This window comes from Protomyctophum bolini (assembly GCF_963924005.1).
Source record: "Protomyctophum bolini genome assembly, chromosome: 14".
Classification (NCBI taxonomy): Eukaryota; Metazoa; Chordata; class Actinopteri; order Myctophiformes; family Myctophidae; genus Protomyctophum; species Protomyctophum bolini.
Genome location: NC_137875.1, coordinates 17,813,938 through 17,829,578, shown reverse-complemented (window position 1 = coordinate 17,829,578; position 15,641 = coordinate 17,813,938). Strand labels below are relative to the sequence as shown.

The window sequence follows — 15,641 nt, the reverse complement described above, 5'->3', positions numbered from 1 at the left end:
ACCGCGTCAAGACTCTCCTCATGCTCTTCATGGACATCCTCATGCTCTTCATGGACATTGTGAAGGTCATAGTGGTCTTCATGGTGGTGTTCATGGTGGTGGTGGTGTCCACCTTGGGAATGAGGGAGGAGGTGAAGGAAAGCGTCTCCACAGAGTGTGCCCACTGCCAACGCAACCAGGAAGCTGAGAAGGAACTTGAAGCAGGTGCGGTTCATCAGAGGGATGAGGAATACCCCAAGCAGAGACGCAAGACTGATCACTGTGACGGACACAAAGCCACCCACCCATGCTGTGATGACGTCTCTTGGGGGGAAGAGGTCTGTGGCGTTGTCGCCATGTTGATCCGGATGGTGACCATGGAGATAGTGATCGCTGCTTTCCTGGCCAGGCTGCTTGTGGTGTTGAACCATGACGGTCCTGAAGCGGTCCAAATCAGCACTGTGCAGTAGACGCCCCAGACTGGCCAGAGACATGCTACCATTCTCACTGTACTGGTTGTATAAAGACTCCAGATGATGTTTTTGAGTGGGTTCTGCCATATGGCTGTGTACCACAAAAGAAAGAATCCACAGCACAGCCAGAGAGGCTTTCCATGTCCTTGTGGCTTCCATCATCCTCAGACCACTGGTGATTTTGTTGAATTATTTAATTACACCCGCTTTGTGAAAACGATTAACATATAACCTTCTTATTGATGAAAAGAAAGGTTAAGAATGAGATCCCATCAAGACCTGCCTTTTAAAGGCCAAATTAATCACCACATCATGCCACATCATGGCACATTGCATGCCTTTATATGTCTATTAATTTGTGCACATTCATGTTGCCGAGCAACCAGAAGCACACAAAATCAACAAGTTAGACAGATTGGGCAGAGGAACAGCTGTTATGTTGAATTGCATAGGCATTGCAAAACGGGCATTTTGACATGAGGGGCATGTGGGGCAGTGCCTCAATTCCTCCAGAGGTGGCTCAAGATTTTCTGAACGTGACAAAATATATTTTATACTAGATAAGTGTCCATTGAGCACCAGTTTACTCAGGAGCGATGCAAGGTGGGAATGCATGCCCCACCCGGTTATGCAGTATTTTGTCTGGGCATTAAAGGGACATGGAGATCGCTGTATCTGTTTGGTCTTGGATCTTTAATGCCCATATATAGAGATCCCTGATGTCAAGGATATGCTGAATATGCTCATATTTGGTCATATTGATCAGATTGGGTGGAATTGGACAGACTGGGCATAGTGGGCATTGGCAAATGCTGGCAGGTGGCTCTGCCCAGAGCCATCTAATAGAAGAGTTGTGCTATTGAGCGGGTAGAAAACAGCCCGGTCACGTGGTTCATGTACTCGCGCGAGCCCATAGACTCCAATGCATTCCGTAAACTTCTGGTTATGCTCAATAGAAGTAGAAGAGCCGCCATTGGACTGGCCCCATGAAGTGAACGGAGTTTGCGTAACTCTGTCTTACTCTATGGCTCTGGCTCTGCACCACCCTGCCGCCTGTTTCATTTGCCATTGCCGTGACCGACCGTGACATATCTAGAGATATGTGGGTGTGTCGAGTAGCCTATACGGAGTGCCGGTTCTAGGCCTTTTGAGGCCCCAGGCAACATATTTGTCTGAGGCCCCCCCCTCCTGCTTTGCCACGCCGGGGGGGGGTCCGGGGGGAATCAAAATTAAGAAGCTAGGTGGGGGCCACATGTGGCCAGTAGCCCATGTAAGGGATAGGGGGTACATGAAAAAAAAAAAAAATCTTCTCCCTGTGACGAGGCCCCCTCAGTGGTTGAGGCCCTAGGCGCCCGCCTAGTTCGCCTATGCCTAGAACCGGCCCTATACCTGGCTGACCTCTAGTGGCTCACTCGTATCTATGCGGCTCTCCATCTTGTAATCCACCTCTGGAGTCTGGACTGAAGAGACACGCTCACCTAAGAGACTTTCTGAAGTGCAAGAAATTCAGAGCCAAACAGCCAGGTAGGCTATATATACATCTACGTTCATATTTGTATTGCCTGTATTATATTGCCCATACTTGACATAATATGCTCTAGACTCCAAATATTGCTATTGGTGAGATATCTTCAATATTTCTCAGTGGATTAGAAATTGATATTCCAAAATAGTAGCCTAGATATGTCTGTGACTGTGACTCAGATTCCATAGTGAAACAGCAAGTAATAAAAATACCGGTAAATAAAAAAGGAAACTTCATGTAGGCAGTAGGCTACTATTGATTCTATAATTCAAAATTAAAAATGTATGGGCTACCCCTTACCTAAGTAGTAGACTATTCGACACGGTAGTAGGCTAGTCTGAGCTCTTCAAAAAGCATTTAGAAGATTGTGTATTGTCAGTCACTTCTTTAGAGTTTGACAAACAATCCTCTGGGCAGGCTAGCTGCTACTGTCTTCTTCAGTAAACAGCAGATGTCTTGTGATGTATTTCTGCCCCTCCTAAGAAAAAAGCCAAATGTATTATTGGTTGCCTAATATTCTATGACATTCGGTAATTGTTTATCCCCCCAAATCCCGAGGGCTGGTTTGACCTTGGAGACAAATAAGTCAAGTGTGTAGGTCCTCCGGTCTGGTTCCGTACTCATGGTAAATGGACTCTTTGTGTTCTTCTGGGTGTCCTTGCTTGACTGATGGTCATTCTAGCACTGGTGCTTGCTCTACGCGGTGCCTCTGTGCCAGCCACTGAACTGGGGCCACCAAAAGGTGAGCTTAGCGTATAATACAATTCTTCTCATCTGATTCGCATTCTCTCTCTCTCTCTCTCTCTCTCTCTCTCTCTCATTCAACCACATGAAACCTGTCATAATATAAGCAAACATTCAGTGAATAATAGAGGGGAAAAGGGGAGGGGTCCTCAATGGAATATATAGTGTTTAAGGGGTTAAAGAGGTTTAACTGGAAAACTGTTTCTCTCCACTCATCGTCTTGTTCTCAGTGCCTGACCGTGACCGGGTTGACCCCCAGTATCTGAATGAATGGCCTTGGCAGGTAACATTTTGCCGTTTGGCTAAATTTGTACATTCCATCGCAGAGCACAGTCTCATGCGTGCGTGCGTCCTTGAGGTAGCCTGGGAACCAGACGAGCAGAATAGTCTGGCCTTGCTTGGTTGTGAGGGCATCAATCAAGGCCCAGTATGCAAATATGGGCTGAGTTGTTGTGTGATTATCACAGACTCTCAGTATAAGATCCATAACTGATGTACGTTAGAATGATCTCATTAAGGAAAGTTCTGAAATGATATCATTATGCTACTCAAAGTCTCAAACCTAAAAGTGGACTCCAATATTCAGTGCCAATCGTTCACGCCTTCACGGTCTCCCCATTTTCTTGTAAAATGTGTTACTTAAATTCTTATATGGACTAATAAACTATGGTCTATTGGATTATTACATATTGCCGTTCTCTTGTTCATCTGTTTTCCAGATCACAAACTAAGGAGAAGAAGAAACGGATCACAAAAAACAAATTTATATGGCAATGTCAGCTGACTTCTGGCAAGGGAAGTTGTATTTATACAATGCAGTTTCGGGAGAAGAGACCTCCTTCTGCTTGACCTTAACCACTCCTCCCTCATTATCAACAACTCCTCCCTCCTTATCAAACTCACCTGCCTTTCATTATCACCCGGCCAATCCCCGGTGAAATCACCACAGTATAAATACACCTGCGATCTCTCAACCAAGTTGTTTGTTCTGCTCCACGACAGACCAAACATGGGTTGTGAGTACTGCACTTGTAGATCATTTTCCACATGCCATTCATTTGTTCATTTAAGGTTTTGTGGCCTAAATGTTGAACTGTTCAAAGAGAAATGATCAAGAACAATAAGGGTTATATATAAGAGGTAAATTAATACTGAAATTATATAAATAACATTTCCTCCCTAACATCAGCTGCCCCAACTTTAAGGTATACTGGCGGGCTGTATTGTTGCTTCTGTAATGTATTTTTTTTGTATTGCTATCTTGCTTTTTGTTTGATGTTTTGATTTGATCAGCTTGCTGAATTGTAACGGATCATTTAAATCTGTAAATCACTGCCAACAAGTCAGAGGACCACACCATCAAGTTCAATAAGGGTTAATGACTAAACACATTTCCTCCCTGACATCAGTTGTCAATATATTTAAATTATTCATTATTTTGTCATTTATATATTTTTAATATGAAATGTATCTAACAATGTTGTCACCAGATGAATGCAATAACATTTTGCAGCACTAGCAGAGCCTCCTTTGATAGAAAACCAGCAGTGCTAGAGATTCTGGTAGAATAACACTAATCAGGATAGGTACAGGTTTTTAGGGGGTGTAATTTATACAAAGACCGTTGTGGACGACACACTGATAAAGTATTACACTTGTTTACCATGAACAGGGTCCACCGTTTTCAATTCATCAGAACATTTAGAGACGTACTACAAATATACACTTCTATTAAAAAACAGGAAGGGGAAAAGAAACCTGTACACTAAGGGGGAAAGGGTGAAGGAGTGGATTTGATGGATGGATGGATTTGATGGATTTGCACGTCTTAATGGCTGTTGGTAGGGCGTTCCACATTTTGGTGGAGTGAAATGATAGAGATAGAGATAGATAGATGTAATCTTGACCCAGAATTGATATGCATCTTCCATAATATAAATGTACACTGAATGCAATGTACAGTACAATATAAATTGGGTTCTAACCAACTCTATGACTTTAACATGTAATACAGTCCATGCAGTCCTACCTAAAAGATTTGCCCATTTCTGAAAACACCCCCAGCGGGACCAGAATTGAACCGGATTTGTACCCGGGACCTTCTAGCTGTGAGGCGATAGTGCCACTGACCCTGGCTGCATAATTATTTAACACTATGGCTATACCAATTGTGCCAAACTGTCAATTGTTTTCTCTGAGAAACACCTATCACGAATGAAGCATACATTCACTTTAGATCTACTTCAAAGGTTATAAACTAGAAATTAATTGATAATTTGACTACATTGCAATTGTTGTAAAGTTGGACACAACAATTGGACCCCAAGTTGTAGAGTCTATAGACTTGATGGCTTATGTAATGTGCATAATGAATGAAATCGGATTTCTTGTTTTGTTTTTCTATTTCATTACAATCCATGCAGTATTATCTTTTATGTTATGTATTATTCTATTGATGTCTTGTGAAACATGCCAGACCAACATTTTGCTGTTTGTACCTGCTCCAGTATGAGTAGGGTGACCAGATCCAAACTGTTCATTTGAGGGACAGAAGTATCGCTTGTGTGGGACAAGTGGGATGGGGGGACCCCGTCCCCCCCATCCCACTTGTCCCACACAAGCGATACTGGAGTACCGGGTTAACAACTTACTCCTTGAGTTGCTATTAAATGCATTGATGTCATATTCGACCATAGGGCTATTGGCTATCATTCATAAACTCCTCTGGTGTCTCACATTTCGTTTTAAAATCAAAATCATGCTTTATTTTTATGATATTTTAACAGGCTTAAACACATCTTGCAGGAAGAGACAATGAGAGAGCTTTACAACAGAAGGCCATATCATAGACTGTAAAAAAAAATGCTTCATATACACACATTTTCTCTTGATTAGGCTACTAGTGCACTATTCCATACTGGCACAAGGGGTCAGTATCCTTCAACCTACGCCTTCCGTAATTTCTGACTACGGATTTTCCATTCTTTATAACAGAGTTAACATTATCTAGGTCTACTCAATATTCTCATTATTGATTTAGCCTATTTATTTAAACATCGACTATTGTATACTAATTAATTGACATACGTATTCTGTATCTCTTAGTTTTGCCTTGAGTAATATGCACTGGCTGGCCATGGTCAGCCAGTGTCAGTCAGGGTCAGGGCTGCATGCATGCATAATGGCTCTCTGGTCCATAGCCTAATGCCCTTTGCTGCCGTTGTATGGGCATTAGAGCTATGATCAGGGCTAATTATTAGCCTTGATACAAGCCACGGCAAGCAGAATGATACCAACATATCAATTCAATTCAAACTGTATTAGCAGACTGTGACACAGGTCCATATACAACAACATAAAAGAAACACGACAGGCAATATACAATCATTAAAGAATATGTAAAATAAACGGTATGCTACATAACTTAACCCACAGGCAGAATACAGTGTGTGTGTGTGTGTGTGTCTCTCTCTCTCTCTCTCTCTCTCTCTCTCACACACACACACACACACACACACACTATCTGTACAAATCCTTTATTTGTGCCCAAATACAACTGGCCTAATTCAAACGGTCATGCATACTAATATCATACTCTCTACATCAGTGGTTCTTTCAATGGAAACTGTCATCTAACCACATGCTTCAAAGACACGAAAAGAAGAAGTGGTTCTCAACCGTCCCCATGCAGGCATTACTGCATCAAAGGTAATCAACAACTGGTGAAACATTGGCCAAATAGTCAAATAATGAGAGATTTTTGGGGAAATATAGCCGATCTACAAGCTAATGCGAGGCGTTGTGAGCGTGTATGTCTGCTGTGCTTGGATCTGCTGTTTTCACAGTATTTTTCAAACTATAATGTAATATACCACAACTCCTACAAAGTGCTTCTCAGGGTGGAGGCGTGGAGGTCCCGAGTGTCGACTCACGAGTTCAAATGTAAATATGTTGGGGGTCTCAGCCTGAAAAGCTTGAGAACCACTCATTTGGCGACTTGAATGAATTATCGTCAACAACATCAACGAATGTTCAGACAAAAACGCACACCACTGAGCAACCAATGGGGGAGTGGTCGTTCGGCCAGGGGGGCGGGGCATTGTGTAGGAGATAGTGGTGTTGGACAAACAGGTTGGTTTCGGCTCTGTCGAGAGAGAGAGAGAGGACGTGGTCTTTCAAGGAACTTTACCACTTCTTTAGCCCTGACATCCATTTTCACTTGTCGGTGCGACCGTGCGTTAACATAGTATGTGAATACGTACTGAACAAGGCTAGACCTATTTCTTTTTTTACACGTCTTTTCGTTGCTGGATACTCGTGGAAAAAATGCTGGGAAGGAAAGCGTCTGGGTCGGGAATGATGATGAGCGCGGCGGTAGCGGTCACTGACCGCGCCAGGGTCGCAGAGAGGCTGCATGCGGCTCTGGCCGGCTTGCAGGAGCTGCAGCTGCTGAAGGAGAAACAGGGCGACATGGTTCACCGGGCTCTGCGAATGGATCGGGAGGAACCGATAGTGTCTTCGGTCCAGGCGGCGGCTACGGGTTGTCCGAATACGGGGACCGAGGAGCAGCGCCTGGAGGCATCATTGACAGCACTGAAGCAACAATTGGTAAGATTGAGTCATTAAGACCTTTTCATTTATAGGACCATTATTTAGTCGGCCTCTGACTGAGCCACGCGGACCACCATTTCATGACATTTAGCTTCTCAGACCCAAAACCCATAGTATTTTGTTGTCGTTCGATAAGATTTTGTCCGTGTCCACCATTGCATGCTTTGTTAACAGGCTAAGGTTGATAAAAAAAAATAACAATTCTTCTACATTCTCTAATTTGTGGAGACTTCTTGTAAATGAAGTAATGCAGTTTAAAACAATAATTTAACTCTTGAGAGAGAGAGAGAGAGAGAGAGAGAGTTAAATATTTATTAGGAGTCCATTTCGTTACCAATTCCATAATTTCCTGGGGACCACCTGGAACCCCCCCCCCCCCCCCCCCAAGGAGTCATGGACCACTGGTAATCCCTGGACCACTGGTTGAAAACCACTGATTAAGATGAAAGAGTAGGCCTGCCCTGTCTGTGTCATCACGTTTCATTTGCCACCGTTGTGTCTATTGTGAAATTATATCGCCAATGGTATTTTTTTTTTAAGACTTTACATAGGCTATGTATGCCCGCTGAATGTAATTGCCTTTAGAATAAAACGCCTGATTACCGTTAGAATACCTTTAGAATTTAGAAGACCGTGAGACGATCAGCTGATAGCCATTTACATTACACTACAGTCAATACTAGTGATTGATACTACTCAGTTGGGGGTAGGAAGTAGCCTAGGATAAAAAAAGTGTAATAAATCAAGGTTCATTGCAAGACCACGGGACCTTGGGGCAATGAGGTGGGGCAATGAGGTGGACTCTGGTGGGGGGTACTGGTGTACTTTAATTATTAACCACTTTAATGTAGGTGGAAACACACTGTAATAACTTTGAGCGTGCTGGTTTGACTTTAGGCTTGATTTTTTTCAAAGGTGAGCGTTTGTCGCCACACTGCCACGGGACAGTCACATTTTCTAAGGACAATTAAGTACAATTAAGTTTATGTAGAGACTCTGACATGATAGAAGCTCCTCGAGGCAGAGCAGAACTGTGGAGATTACAGCACAAGTTAGGGCTGAAAAATTGTGGAGATTAAATTATTATTCTTGGTTTACAGTGGGTTCTGCATTATATTGTAGAATAATCTCCAAACTGACTCCAACCAAACTCAAAGGGGATAAAACATGACAGGGGCGTGGTAGTGTTTTTTTTAATGTACGTATTTATTTATTTTATGGAAAAACACCTTGTTTTGTCAGACACCCCTAAATAGAAACATCACATTTTCAAAACTGAAATGATGCTATTGAAGGTGAACATCATACGGTTGGCACCACAGCTGTATACAAATGAAACTGGCTGCTATCTTCTAATCTACAGCAAACACACCCTCACACCAACCCTTCCTCCACCAGTAGTTTACACAATGGCCAGGCCTTCTCTGTGGGGGAGAAATGAGTTATCCACTTACCTCCTCCAGACTCCTCTGTACTCCTGAAGTTAATCATCAGACAACCCACTCGTTTGTTTTTTCTGATGGGTGTACATTAGAACCTCCTTTAGACAAACAACACACTTACAGCTGTCTGGTCTATACCCTCCAGGCAGATGAACGTGGAAAAAAAGTACAATCCTCCTCCGTGTCAATTTAACTCAGAGAATGTGTATTTTGTAATCAAGTGGACCTGTAAGGTTTGCATAATGCATTTCAGAATGAGTGGATTAACATTGAGAATGCATATTTTGACCTTTCAATTTGAACTGAATTCCCATTAAAAAGTGTAAAGTTTGCGAACAAAACAGTGGGAATCAAGTTTCATTTAAGTTTAGGTTCCGCCTGGCTTTGATGCAGGAGATCTATACTGAATGTGTCCTCTGTTTCACAGTGTCGCCTGCGCAGACAAGACGTGGGCCTGAAGACCCACCTGCAGCAGCTAGACCAGCAGATCATTGAGCTGAAGCTGGATGTGGGCAAAGTGCCGACTGAACAACAGCTGGAGAGCGACAGTAGACCAAGCTCAGGTCAGTGGACAGACGCTTGTCACACTATTCCACAAATAAACAAACCCCCCATTTACACAGCTGGAAGGTGTCTCTTATATGCTGAGCTCCCAGAGCAACACAGTACACTGTAAACACCCAAACAACACTCAAACAATCTAACAAAACACACACCACCACATGCTGTCTCTATCTTTTAGATATTTACGGAAGTAATTTAAACTCAAGAAGCAAAATCTGTTGCCACTTTCCGTTCATCATATCACGTGTTCTCTCTTTAGGTTTCTATGAGCTCAGTGATGGCGGCTCCTGCTCCCTGTCCAACTCGTGCACGTCTGTGTACAGCGAGTGCCTGTCGTCCTCCCAGACCAGCCTCTTCATCGTCTCCGCGGGCCCTACAAGCCCCACCACCGCGTGTCACACCCGCAGTGGGCCCTCATCTCAGGCTGACGTGTGCCGTCGGCGGTCGGCTGACGAGACCGTCGCCCAGCCCAACCCTCCACGTGCCATGGGTGTCCATCTGGGCAGCAGCAGGATTCGAGTGGGCACTGCTGACCGGGCACGACCAAGACCTGTGTCCACAGGTGAGCAGCAGTCTCAGTATTGCATCTTAAACTTAATGGAACACAGCCATTAACATACTACATAAGACGCACATCAGAAGATATTGATCAGTTTGCGGTAATAGTGGCCATAGACCGCATTAACTAAAAAAATATAATAACCCATTGACGCCTGGTGCAACGTATACGTTGTTCTACCCTTGATGCCGGCCGTGCTCTCTGTGTCTCATCAGCTATTGCTATACATGTAGCAACATAACTATTAAAAAAAAAATCATCAGAATTTGAAGGTTTTCAGAAACCTTAGGTCAGGCCCTAGAAGGCGTTCCCAGATTCGGCCTCAGGCATCAATGGAATAAGCATCAAAGTTTAACCAAAGGTCTCTTGTTAATTGTATTAGCAGAGGCACCATGTAAATGTACTTTAATGTGGTTTATTGCCTCATACTGGCATGCTGTATTTTTTTAATTGACTGTTGCATTTCTTCCATTTCATCACAAATGAGCAAGTATTGATTTTGATTGTGTGTTGTATCACCAGGTGATCTAGATAAGGTGATGACCCTGGGACTGGGCTGCTATAAGTCTGCATGGGAGAAGAAATCGTCAATGTGCACCAACCTCAAGACCTCGACAGTGGACCCCAAGTTCCAGAATAACCTGGTGTCCCGCAGTGGGACGGAGGTGTACCATTACCCCAGCCCCCTCCACGCTGTCGCTCTCCAGAGCCCCATTTTTTCCCTGGATGGGGAACCAGCCAATCCTAGGCTTTCAGAGGGTACAGGGCCCCAAGCAGACACTCCCCAGAGAGCACAGGGGATGCCCCTGGGTTACATAGACAAGGTTCTTCAACGCAGCATGAGCAAGATTAATATCCAAGGTGACGCAGGAAGAGACACTCGCGCCCAAGCTGATTATCACAGAGAGGCTAGTGAAGTTCAAACGATGTCTCCTGATGTGCCAAACGTTCAGGTATCTCCACTACCGCCAACATCAATGCAGACACCGGACACCATTCTAGCCGACAGCCACAGGAACAGACGGTGCATAGGATACTCCGGCAAGGAGCAGGTGAATATCAACCAATCGGTTAGAGCCCCAGACGTTTCATACCGCTACTCCTATCCTGCTGCTATGAAGGACTACAGCTCTAGTGAGGCCGTGACCTGTGCTGCTCGAAACAATGGCAAGATCCCAGGAGACCCTGCTAGCGCAGCAAGAACACACTCAGAGAAAAAGTACAGGGACATCCCAATGTCGAGGGGGGTTGAGAAGAAGGGCGTGGAGCAAAGGCACCTAATCAACCATAGCTCCACCACGGAAGAAAGTCACGGTTTTGAGGCCCATGTCGATCACAACACGTCTGCCCCTGACTTTGTCCATGCCAAGTTTGTCCCTGCTGGGTCACAGCGGGTCAAGGTGAGGCAGGCAGACCGCAAGACCAAGCCTGTGAAGCTGAGAAGAAGAAGCACTGAGAAGCCCAAAGGTTCAAGACACCCCCAGGGCTACTCTGAAAGGACCGTGGAGGCCAGTGGCGGACTTAAGGGAAGGTCAGGGAAAGCAAAGATGGCCCAGAAGCTGACCAGCTGCCTGGAGGAGCTAGGACACTCTGGCTCAGACTCAAGCCTCTACAGCCCTGGCCACATGCACACCCACAGGGTCTATCCCAAGCCACACCCAATCCCCCCTGTTGCCAAGTGCAGCAAAGGCCGCAGACCTCAGTGCCTGGAGTTGGAGCAGTCTTCCGAACAGAGAAAGAGGAGGCAAGGGACTACCAAGTGGTCAACCGATATGGAAATGCACCAGGCTGCCTATGTCCAGCAACAGAGGCCACGAGAGCCCCATACACAGGCACTAGCAAATAGGCAGGTTCGCAGTGTGAGCACCAGGTCACACTCAGACCAACTCGGACCACGACGAGCCTTCCAGCCCCCTGTGTCAGCCGCTTCATTCTTTAATAGCCTCAATGCCAGATACCCTCCAGCTCCGTTCCCCATGTCCAGCCAGTACCCGCCCCGATGCGAGTCAGAGTACTCGGCTGAATGCGCCTCACTGTTCCACTCCACCATTGCTGAAAGCAGTGAGGGGGAGATGAGTGACAACACCGCCAACCGCTTTGGAGACAGTGAGTTCAGCCAGAGCTTCCAGTCCCGCTCTGACTCTGACAGCAGCCTGTCCCCTGACGAGGAGGAAGAGGAAAGGGGTCTGGTGTGGCCTGAGGCCGCTCTACGACCCACTGCCGCTGGTCTGGCCTTGCAGCAGCAGCCACTCCCCGAGCCCCCTGCCTGTCGCATCAAAGCCTCCCGAGCTCTAAAGAAGAAGATCCGTAGGTTCCAACCTGCGGGCATGAAGGTCATGACCCTGGTATAGTGGAGTCCCTCCACGATACACCACGATACAGCATGAAAACTGTTCCAAACCCTAATAACTGTAAAAGAAGTTGTCAGATGCTAGAATTTGTGTATTCACTGCTGCAAAAGATTTATAAAATGGCATTATATAAAAACCATGTACCATACATTTTTTTGATTGCCATGCGTACTTTTCAAATAATTCCATTCTTGTGATTCTTTGCAAATGGATATAACTTCCATCTGAACATTGCTTTCATATAATTGTTCAGAATTACAATAATTGTTTGTATGCTCCCACGCACTGTCCACATGCAAAAATAACGTTTTAATGGGGGACACAAGGTTTTGGTCCAGAGACCTTCATCGGGTTATCTTGTTGTCAAGTCTTGATAACAACAATATAACCTTGTCTAAGGACCAAACGTTGTGTTTCCCATTCAAAGTTTATTTTAGTATTTGCACGTGAGTCTTTCCTCTGTGCTCTTGGTCTTCTCTGGCACACCCCTCGTTCTGTAGGTGTGCAAAGGTTTAGCTCGTTTTTATACTTATTATATTTGCCATTAATGTAACATTTCTGTACATTGATCTCTCTTTCTTCTTGCACATTGGGTTTCCCTATGCATATATTTCACTGCAGAATAAAACACTATTTAATATATGATGCTTCATCGCCACCTTTGTTTTTACTCGATTGCATTTACAACTTTGGCATTTGGCGGACTAATTTGTCAGCAGCGAATTACAAAGTGTAGGCTAATAAACAGTTTTAAGTGGCCATGGATAATAATATGGTACAAGTTGTACCGTACACTGCATTGGCAAATGTCCAGCATTGTTCAGATTTTAAACGGCATAAATGTATAAACATGTTTCACTGCTTATTACTTGAACTGGCACATAATGCACAAAACTCCACTTGATGGAAACCAATTACAGCTGAGTAGCCTTGAACTACATTTGGCTTAAATTCCAGCGTACACTGTCAAACCACATGCTTAATATTTAAAAATAGATCAATGCTTATCTGTGCTCAGGCATTTTCCTATAAACTAAACATGCTCACAAGGCACTCATACAATCTCAGCAAGAATGTGGTTGATGAGATGAGCTCTGCACGTCTGCAGGTTCCTGAGTGAAGTCTGGTCTGGTTCTAAAAAGAGTTGGAGCAGGAGGCACATAGGATTTAGTCGGAATGACTAATGATAAGAAGTTCCTCATTTCAGAGCTGTCATGAAGAGATTAGACACTGGGCAGCTGCACAGAACTGCCCAATAATCTCATTTCCAAAATCTGCTTTGGTATCTTGCTATTTAAATTCCCCCACTTTCAAAGTCCAGTTGAGCGAAAGGTTACTGTTGTAACTAGTCAAGCCACAGGCCTTCCACACATACCCACAACTCCCCCAGTTCATTTGCAATAATATGATTTTCTCCCATCGTGCAATCATTTAAACTAAACATCTAAGAGGCTTAATAGGACTGTCAAACAATTTCAGCAGTTTATCAATGATAAGTATCTCCCTAATATCACTATGGCGGTCGCTGTTTTTTAACCAAAATAAGCCTCAGTCCCTATTTTGGGCATATTTAAAAAAAAATCAACAATGAAATTCAATCATAACGAACCTAGCCGATCTACACCTTCAATTCTGTGGAAAAAGCGTCCATCAAAGGAGTACAGATATTATTTGTTCATTCACTAGCTATACATTCTTTTCTCAGAATGCTCAGCTCACACAGTTCCAAAGGGCACATTGTCATTAACATCAAAGATGACATTTTAAATGTAGAAAGTTGTGCCAACAGGCAACAGCTACAATTGGGTCTTTCTTCTTTCTTTCTTTTGTGAGGATTTGTAGGTCCCACTGACCTTTGACCCCTCCATAAGCGCGTCAGGGAGTGGCCAGTGGGATTAGAGCTGTTGTTTTTCAACCAGGCTCAGGACAGCATGACAGGCTCTGGACGGGTCTTTGATGTAGATTTGAGCAGGACCGTGTAAGCTTGACCTTGTTAGTTTGCTGACCTTTCCAGCTGTTGAGCTGGCTCATCTCTAGGCACGTTTCCCCCAGAAATTGTCAGAATGGAGGGGTCATGGGCCGTTTTGTACCGCTTCTGTCTATAGCTGTCTCCTTGGGGGTTTGTTGTTCAACTTCAATTTGTCTGCCGTTTCATTCCGGTTTGTTCGAGTCTGTTGCTGCTATACAACGATGAATCAGATGATTGCCCAAGATCTGTTCAGTTTTACCCCTTTCTTCAACAATTATTCTGTGTAAAATCTGTACAGTGTGTAGGGTTTCACAGTATCACTACCTCAATGAATACAAAACCAGGGTAATTGTATGCTGGTTTCATTGGTTCATTTGTTACTCTGGCTGGAAAGGGAAAGCCCTGGGGTCAAGTTGGAAACGGAGACCTGTGGAGCAGGTGTACAAATCCAGACCTGCAAATAGGATTTGGTCAGTGGCTGTTTTATGGGGTATGAATTGAGGGAAATATTATGTATGTGTGCAAGTGTGGAGAGGTGCTATTTTTTCACTGATTGATTCATGAAGTATGGTCCATAAGAGCTTGTCATGGTATACCGTACTAAAGGATTACAGATGTTGAGTGGGATCTCATTACATTGATCTTGGTTCAAGGACTCTGGCATCAGGAACTTAAAAGCAAATGGGTAACTGAGCATGTTTCACACACCATTCTGTCTGATACCAGATCTGCCAATAAAGGATCTTGACTGACATATTTTACCCAAAGGCCATGAAAAAGGTCACTGTAACTGCTTGCTGTTCAGACTGATATGCATCTTTGTATTGTACCGGTTTTTCTTAGGAAAGAATAACTGAAATAATCAGACACCAAATGAGTTGTTACTAGAGACAGAAACAGGTTAAATAAACAATGTATATGTGTACGACTTAAATGTATCCTAGTATCCGAAAATTCACAAGCAATGAAATACTATATCCTCCGTTCTGCAATATAATCAAAGGAAAACATTGCATGAGGTTTTCTTATCACACTGACACACTCTCTCTTAAAACATGCTTGTCACTGTCCTAAGGAAGGGACATAAATAGATTTCATGCTCCTCTGAGCTGGCTTGGGCCAGGTGAACACTGATAGGTAATGCAGGGAATGCATGCCAGTGAGCTACTTTGAGCAGTGATCTTCTTACACATTGCACATTGCATTTCCTCAGATAACATACAACATAACATTAGTCTCATCTAAAGATACTTATATGGTTTAATACCATCCCTTCTAAAGCGCCCTACCTTACCGTCCAAATGGTTTATGTTGACAAAGTAATCCAAGCAAGAATTTAATCAGGAAAACTTTTCAAAGCCAGCACAAGTTTGTTGTTTTAACAATTATGTGACAATGTGACATCATTGAAACAAGAAAAACAT

General features: G+C 43.9%; 1 protein-coding gene across 1 annotated transcript in view; it reads left to right on the top strand.

Moving 5' to 3' along the window:
- The window catches only part of dact2 (dishevelled-binding antagonist of beta-catenin 2), a 249,936-nt gene extending 237,078 nt beyond the window's left edge, over window positions 1-12,858 (top strand). Inside the window, exons 2-5 of the mRNA XM_080781732.1 lie at window positions 6,874-7,329; window positions 9,202-9,337; window positions 9,598-9,900; window positions 10,420-12,858. Coding sequence (XP_080637858.1) covers window positions 7,048-7,329; window positions 9,202-9,337; window positions 9,598-9,900; window positions 10,420-12,248 — 2,550 coding nt within the window. The 5' untranslated portion in view covers window positions 6,874-7,047 and the 3' untranslated portion in view covers window positions 12,249-12,858. The remainder of the gene's footprint in view (window positions 1-6,873; window positions 7,330-9,201; window positions 9,338-9,597; window positions 9,901-10,419) is intronic.
- Window positions 12,859-15,641: the final 2,783 nt, after the last annotated feature.